Here is a 7,917-nt window from a genome sequence, read left to right as displayed (position 1 = left end):
CACTGTAAAGGACTGGAAGGTTAACAAATGACAAATTACATAAAAAGTTTATTCAGTTTGTGTGGGAGCACTACTCTGCAGTCTGTTGAGAGAAAAGCTTAATTTAAACTATTTTTACCAGTCTTTTTTGATTAGTTAGATTAATAAACCGATGTACATATTAAGTCAGTATTTTATTAAATATGTCAGATTTATGTAGAGGTAGTGAAGTGAGGCATCTATGAAGAAACTCTAATCAGTGCCTTTCAAGATACAGCATGTGCTGTACTACTGCCCTCTACAGGACATTTCGAAGAAATTGCACATAAAGCAAAAAGTAGTCTAATTCAGTGATTCTTAGCTTGTTTGTCTTAATAGACCCCCTTTGTACAAGACAGTATTTGAAGACCCTTCCATGTACTTCTGGTACTTCTGTTTGAGGCTTGGAATTTAGCACATTTGAAGTGAAAGTACTTGATGAACATATACTATGTGTGGAGAGCATTCACTCAGTATCGTTATCTCATTTTTGACCAAGATGGTTTTTAGAGGCTTTTGCATTGAAACTCTTCATATATAATGTTAATGTAAGTAAATGTAACATTTTTTACACTTATTGGGGACCACTTGGAAATTTACAGGGGCCCCCTAGTTGTACCTTGGCCTAAATGCGTTTTTATAATATCAAAGTGTGTACCTTTCAATCTGGTTTTACCTGGTCAGCTCTAAAACCAACATAACAGACCAGCTTGATCAGCTTGAGCATGTTGGGCTTTTCATGATACTACAGGTTGTGATAAAGAATGTCTGAACCCCCAAAAAATAAATAAAAATAATAATAATGTTAATTATAATAAATGAAACATTTTGTAGGGAGAGAGAGGAGAACCTGGACCACCTGGCAAAGGTGAACGTGGTGAGACAGGTCCAGCAGGACACAAGGTAAGATGAGCAGTAAATAGGTGCAGTGGTCGTCTGAGGATGGGAAAAGTCATTAATGTAGAGAAGAGTCCCAATGTCACAATGAGCAGACAGTGCTCAATCTGTTGTACAGCTAGGCCTATAAATACACTATTCATTAAAATTATCGGAACACTTAAATCACACATTGAATCCCAGTTATTCAAAATATTCAAATTGAAAATCTTTACATAAATATAGTAAGTAAAGTAAGTTCCTACGGACACAGAAAAAACTCTGTCAGAAAGATAGGAGGACAACCAATCCAGAGCTGACCCAGAAATGGCCACTAGAGAATACAGTCTGTTATTCAAAGTGCAGTGATCAACCGTTTCAAACACTGCACTGAGATCTAGCATGAATATTCACCTGCATCAGCAGCCATCAAAATGTCATTTGAGACCCTAAAAGGCTGCAAAGATTGGAATTGAAAACTGCTGCACTACAGGATTTCACAAAGACGCAGATACCAGTCCTGATTCTATGGCCCTGTCTGGCTCTTCTCATGTAACGGCCCATCTTTCTCTATCTCTTCCATGCTAAACTAAAAAAGACACACCTACCCTCCTTGCAACGACATGTATGGATGTGCCGTCCAGGAGAAAATGGTCTACCTGTGCAAAGTGATTGGGTTGCAGATGCTGCCTTACAATACAAAGAGTGACAAGGACCCTAACAAAACACAAAACTAGAGACAAATTAGTCAGGAAGGATAAGGAGAGAGCAATGGTCTGTGGCCATCACCTGCAAAACTTGCTTTTGTCTCTCCAGTACACCTGTTGTTACTTTCACTGATTCTTACTCTTTATGGATTTATGGACTTTTTAACTTTAACTGGACAGATTGATATGCCTGAACTTTAAGTGAATTGGTGTTATACTGTGATGATTGTTTCTTTTTTTATTTATTGATTTATTCATTTTTTGAGCAATGTATGTATTTTGAAAGTCACTTTACAAGTCACTTGAGCAAAAGCACAAATAAGTCTACATGACAGCTTTTTTATGTGATATATTAAATCCTATATCAGTCGTCACCAAACATGATCCTGGAGGGCCAGTGTCCTGAAGACTTTAGCTCCAACTTGCCTCAACATACCTGCCTGGAAGTTTCAAGTATACCTATTAAGACCTTGATTAGCTGGTTCAGGTGTGTTTGATTAAGGTTGGAGCTAAACTGTAGGAGTGTGGTGACCTCTGTCCTATATAATTTCCCACAACCCTACAGAGGATAAGGAGGATTTTCCAATGGCTGGATGGATATTATTTTAAAATATAACTAAATTCTCTAAACTATTTATTTTGAATGAGATTTAGGCAAGGGAATAACCCTTGCCTAAATCTCATTCAAAATAAATAGTTTAGAGAATTTTTTTTCTAACTATTATCTTTTTTCTTATTTTCTACCTCCTGTGTAATTCTTAAGGGAGGCTTTGAGAATCAAGTTATTGCTCAATTAGTAACATGGACCAAAATTATTCTGACCACACACAGAACTGTAGATATTTTATCATGTTGCCTCTGAATGTGTAAATGATCATTTGTTAACTGTTTTCAAATAAAGGGAGAGCAAGGGGAACCAGGAGCTCTAGGCCCGAAAGGTTCAAAGGTAAGTCTCTTTAGTATTCTTTAGTAAGCTGTGCTTTAGAAAATTAAGAACAATTCAAATGTAAAGCAAAAATAATAAAACAAAATTTGTTACATATTAATATAACAAACAGACAATATTGTACTTTCTTAAAATCCTTAAATATAATCTTGGTCCATTACAGGGTGATACAGGAGACAAAGGTGATGTAGGCACAACAGGAACACAAGTAAGTAAAGTCTAAAATGATTTTTGGACAACTCTGACTAGAAAATGTAACACTGGTCTGTACATTAGCTTTATTCTCACTCTCATTGAAATGTTGTTTAAAACCCTAAAAGTACAGTATGCATGCTGATGTAATCGGGTTAAGGTTGCACTTGACTAAATTAAACCAAAACGATCAGGATTTATTGATTATTTACAAATCCAGGGCATAATGTAATGAAACTGGTATTAGCAAGTGCGGGTAGTAACAGGCTACACTGACGTCAGTTAATCTGTTACATTTACTTGACTGCATTTTTTGAAAAATTTTGTAATTTTTACAGTAGATTTAAAGGTGGGTACTTCAACTTGAGTGCAGTTTTAATGACAAAATTGTACTTTTACTTTGTTACCCTGGGCAACATTCCATTTGTTACTTTATATTAATGCAATAAATATTAAGAAATGCATAGGTCATTCCAAGCACACTGTCTCTTTTTCCTGGGGCACGAGCAATGCCCTATTTGTTTATGAATCACTCTTTTGAGTTGGTTTTGTTCAAAGCCTTGATTAAACAATTGGCACAAATCTAAATTGTTTCGCAAATCAGTGTGAATTATTTTAGTTCCCTGCACAAACTGAATTATTTTGAAGCGGTTTCTCACTCTGAGTCATAACAGGAAATTTAAGAACATGGAGAACTCTCTGGGTTACTTTTCAGTAACCTTGTTCCCTGAGAGAGCGGAACGAGATGCTGCGCTTGCTAAAGCGCTATGGGAACGTCTCTATTCGTGACCAGCTGTGAATAATGTGTGTAACACGTCAACAGAATTGACCCGGAGGTATTATAGCCTCGGTTGATGACGTCATCAGAGCGCACCGTGACACGAGGCTATAAATAGATGAGCCGCAGGTGCATCGTCAGGATATTTTGTCTGAAGAGCAGTCCTGCTGGACATCTTCAGCACGGCATGATAGCGCAGCATCTCGTTCCGCTCTCTCAGGGAACAAGGTTACTGAAAAGTAACCCAGAGAGTTCCCTTTTGAGAGCTACACTCGATGCTGCGCTTGCTAAAGCGCTATGGGAACGAGAATACCCACGCCGCCGTGCTTGAACATGTCTGGACCCCTATGGCTGTGCAGGTGTGTTTCACAAGAACGCAAGGAGGCCTAGACATTAGCTTGTGATGTCGACTCAAGGACGTGAGAGCCCGGAGTGGCATGAACATCCAAACTATAAAATCTTATAAATGTGTGCGGAGAGGACCAGCCCGCCGCATCACAAACTTGTTGCAGGGGAGCACCCCTTGCCAACGCATTGGACGAGGCGACCCCTCTGGTGGAGTGAGCCCTTAGACCTATAGGCGAAGCTTGACCGCGTGCCTCATAGGCAAGAGCAATAGCATCCCTGACCCAATGAGACATAGTCTGCTTGGAGGCAGCTGCCCCTCTGTTATGGAAACCATAACAGATGAAAAGTTGCTCCGACTTACGCCACTGGCTAGTGCGGTGGACGTAAGCCTGAAGAGCACGGACTGGACACAGTCTATGAGATACCTTCTGCTCCGGCGTTAAAAACGGTGGAGGACAGAAGGCTTCAAGAATGACCGGATGAACAGCCGAGAATGGAACCTTGGGCAGGTAATCAGGATGAGGATGCAAAATCACTTTCACCATTCCTGGGGCAAAGTCTAAGCAGGATGACGAGATAGACAGAGCCTGCATATCCCCAATTCTCTTTAAAGAGGTTATTGCCATTAGAAAAACCATTTTAAAAGTCAGAAGTTTATCAGACGCTGACTCCAAAGGTTCAAAGGGGGGTCCAACCAGACCCTCCAGGACTGTAGATAAGTCCCAGGAAGGGATCTTGGTCTTTACTGGAGGCCTCAGTCGTCTGGCTCCACAGAGGAAGCGAGAGATCAGAGGGTTACTCCCAAGCGGTGCACCATCAATCAAGGCGTGGCAAGCCGAAAGAGCGGCCACATAAACCCTAAGAGTAGCAGGACATGTACCTGTCGATAATTTATCTTGCATAAAGTCCAGTACTGAAGCAATATGGCAGTTAACTGGATCTACATTGTGCTCTGCGCACCACCTTTCAAAAACTCCCCATTTGATGGCATAATTTTTCCTAGTGGAGGGAGCCCTAGCACTTAGGATGGTCTCAATAACGGCAGGTGAAAGCCCAGTGTCCCTCAGTTGGTTCCCCTCAGGGGCCAAACATGAAGATTCCACAGATCGGGCCTGGGATGGAATATCATTCCCCCCGCCTGAGATAGAAGGTCCCTCCTCTGCGGAATCGCCCAAGGCGAGCCGTCGAGGAGAGATGTTATCTCCGAGAACCATACTCTGTTCGGCCAACGTGGTGCCACCAGCAGGAGGCAAATCCCTTGTTGGCGAACCCTGGCTAGAACCCCTGGGAGTAGAGAAACTGGAGGAAACGCATACAGGCGCATATTGGGCCATGTGTGCGACATTGCATCCAGACCCAAGGGAGCTGGGTGACTCAGAGAGAAGTAGAGGGGACATTGCGCTGTCTGACAAGAGGCGAAGAGGTCCACTTCCGCCTGGTAGAATCTGTTCCAGATCTGATTCACTATCTCTGGGTGGAGTTTCCACTCCCCTGATGGTAGTGTCTGTCTGGACAGTAAATCTGCTCCCAAGTTCAGATGCCCTGGAATGTACACTGCCCTGAGTGACAGGAACTTTCCTTGGGCCCAGAAAAGAATCCGTCTCGCTATCCTGTACAGGCTGCGAGAACGTAGACCTCCCTGGTGATTTATGTAAGAGACTGCCGCTGTGTTGTCCGCCCGCACTAGGACATGACAGCCCCTTAATTGGGGGAGAAAATATTTCAGAGCCAGAAATACAGCCATCAACTCGAGGCAGTTGATGTGCCAATCGAACTGATGGCCCTCCCATGCCCCTTGAGCTGGACGACCATTTAAGACCGCTCCCCAGCCCGTCAGGGAGGCATCCGTCGTTAGCATTACGCGACGACAAGGAGCCCCTAGAGTGGGACCCAGAGTTAAAAACCGGGGTCTGAACCACAGAGTTAGTGTACGAAGCCCGCGGCGCGTCACTTTTATTCGCCTTAGAGGATTGGCTCTTGGGTGAAATCCTCTGGCTTTTAGCCACAACTGAAACGGTCTCATGTGTAACAGCCCCAGAGGAATTACTGTGGAGGCTGACGCCATGAAACCTAACATTCTTTGGTACTGTCGAACAGTATACTCTTGGCCTAACCTGACTTCGCTCATGGTAAGCCGAATGGTCTCGATTCGAGCGGGAGACAATTGTGCCCGCATCGTGATCGAATCCCAAACGACCCCTAGATAAGTCGTTTTCTGGGCAGGAGAAAGAACACTTTTTCCGGTGTTGATTCTCAGTCCCAGAGACAACAGATGAGCTAACACGATGTTTCTGTGTTGGAGCGCCATCTGCCGTGATTGTGCTAGAATTAGCCAATCGTCTATGTAGTTCAAAATGCGGATACCCTGGAGTCTTAAAGGAGCCAGTGCTGCATCCATGCATTTTGTGAATGTGCGGGGTGACAAGGCTAGGCCGAATGGAAGAACCCGAAATTGGTACGCTTCGCCCCCGAAAGCGAACCTCAGGAATTTCCTGTGCTGTGGCAATATTTCTATGTGAAAATATGCGTCCTTTAGATCGATTGTGACAAACCAATCGCAATGTTGAATTTGATTCACGACCATCTTGATAGTTAACATCTTGAACTTGAGTGCTTTGACTGAATGGTTTAAGCCTCGAAGATCTAAGATTGGACGCAGTCCCCCATCTTTCTTGGGAACCAGGAAGTATCTGCTGTAATAGCCTGACTCTCTCTCTGGCCGAGGAACATGTTCTATGGCCTCTTTGCCCAGAAGAGATTGTAGCTCTTGTGACAGTACGTGCATCAGTTCCGGCTTCACGGAAGTGAAAATCACGCCGTTGAAACGCGGAGGATGACGACAGAACTGGATTCTGTATCCTAACTGAACTGTCTTTAGCACCCAAGGAGAGATGTCTGGCAGAGATTTCCATGCTGCCAGACTCTCTGAGAGTGGTATTAGTTTTGATACTTCCTTTTGAGGGGGTGTTAGATGTTCCGCGTCCAGGATGACAGCTGGAAGCAACGGAACATCTAACATTTCGCTGGAAACTTCTGCCCCCCGAAACACACGAAGTGGCGGGGAAGGAGAGTTTCTGTGAGGGTATCGGGAAGGGGCGAAAAGATCCATGTTGCGCCCCATCCCGCAGGGGGCTACCCCCACCAGATCGGGCGCCGGACCATCAGGACTTCTTCTTTCTATTAATGATAGTCCTGAGGTCCTGCTTGGGAGGTTGTTGAGCGTGGCGAACCCTCCAATTCCCACGAGGGGGAGCGCGCTCAGCCACGCTCAACTTTTGAACCTCCCTAGGTTTCGAAGGACCGGGGCGAGGCTGGGTGGCAGACAGCCCCTCCCTTTGAGTGAGGCGAGGAAGAAATTGGCCGAACGCTTCCTCGTGCTTTTTCACTTCCTTATATTTGGCGACTACTGAGTTAACAGAGTCGCCAAATAATCCAGAGGGAGAAACGGGGGAATCTAATAGGAAAACACGATCTTTTTCTTTTATTCCTGTTAGATTCAACCACAAATGCCTCTCCGTGCTGACTAAAGCACCCATAGAACGGCCGATAGCACGGGCCGTCTGCTTGGTCGCACGGAGAGACAGATCTGTGGCTCGACGAAGCTCAGCGAAAGCTTCCTCGTCGATGATACTGCCCACACTCAAGTCCTTTAACAGGTCAGCCTGGTACGCCTGCAACACAGCCATTGTGTGCAGCGCAGCACCAGCCTGACCTGCAGCCTGATAAGATTTACCCACTTAAGTTGATGTTATACGACAAGGTTTAGTGGGGAGAGTAGGTTTCTTCATAGAAGATGCCAAAGCAGGAGAGAGATAACTCGCAAGCGTCTCTTCAACCTGAGGCATCTCCTTATACCCGCGTGCATTTGCACCCACGATAGTCGAAAAAGTCGACGTCGAGGGCATAAACACACGAGAGGTATATGGTTTACTCCATGATTTAGACAACTCATCATGGAGGTCCTCGAAAAAGGGAAGAAAGTGGTGCTGCACTTTCTTTCCTTTGCCAACGGACAGAAACCTATCTTCAAGCTTACTACGTTTGGGGGTGTC

At 44.3% G+C, this 7,917-nt stretch overlaps 1 protein-coding gene across 1 annotated transcript in view; it reads left to right on the top strand.

Annotated features, from left to right (window-relative positions):
* LOC141331510 (uncharacterized) overlaps positions 1–7,917 on the top strand; it is a 421,481-nt gene that overhangs the window by 372,699 nt on the left and 40,865 nt on the right. The window contains exons 16-18 of the mRNA XM_073836569.1: positions 853–921; positions 2,503–2,547; positions 2,711–2,755. Of these exons, the coding sequence (XP_073692670.1) occupies positions 853–921; positions 2,503–2,547; positions 2,711–2,755 (159 nt within the window). The remainder of the gene's footprint in view (positions 1–852; positions 922–2,502; positions 2,548–2,710; positions 2,756–7,917) is intronic.

The sequence above is a fragment of the Garra rufa genome, chromosome 3, assembly GCF_049309525.1.
Source record: "Garra rufa chromosome 3, GarRuf1.0, whole genome shotgun sequence".
Lineage (NCBI taxonomy): Eukaryota > Metazoa > Chordata > Actinopteri > Cypriniformes > Cyprinidae > Garra > Garra rufa.
Note: the sequence above shows the minus strand (reverse complement) of the source record. Positions and strands in the feature narration are given on the sequence as shown.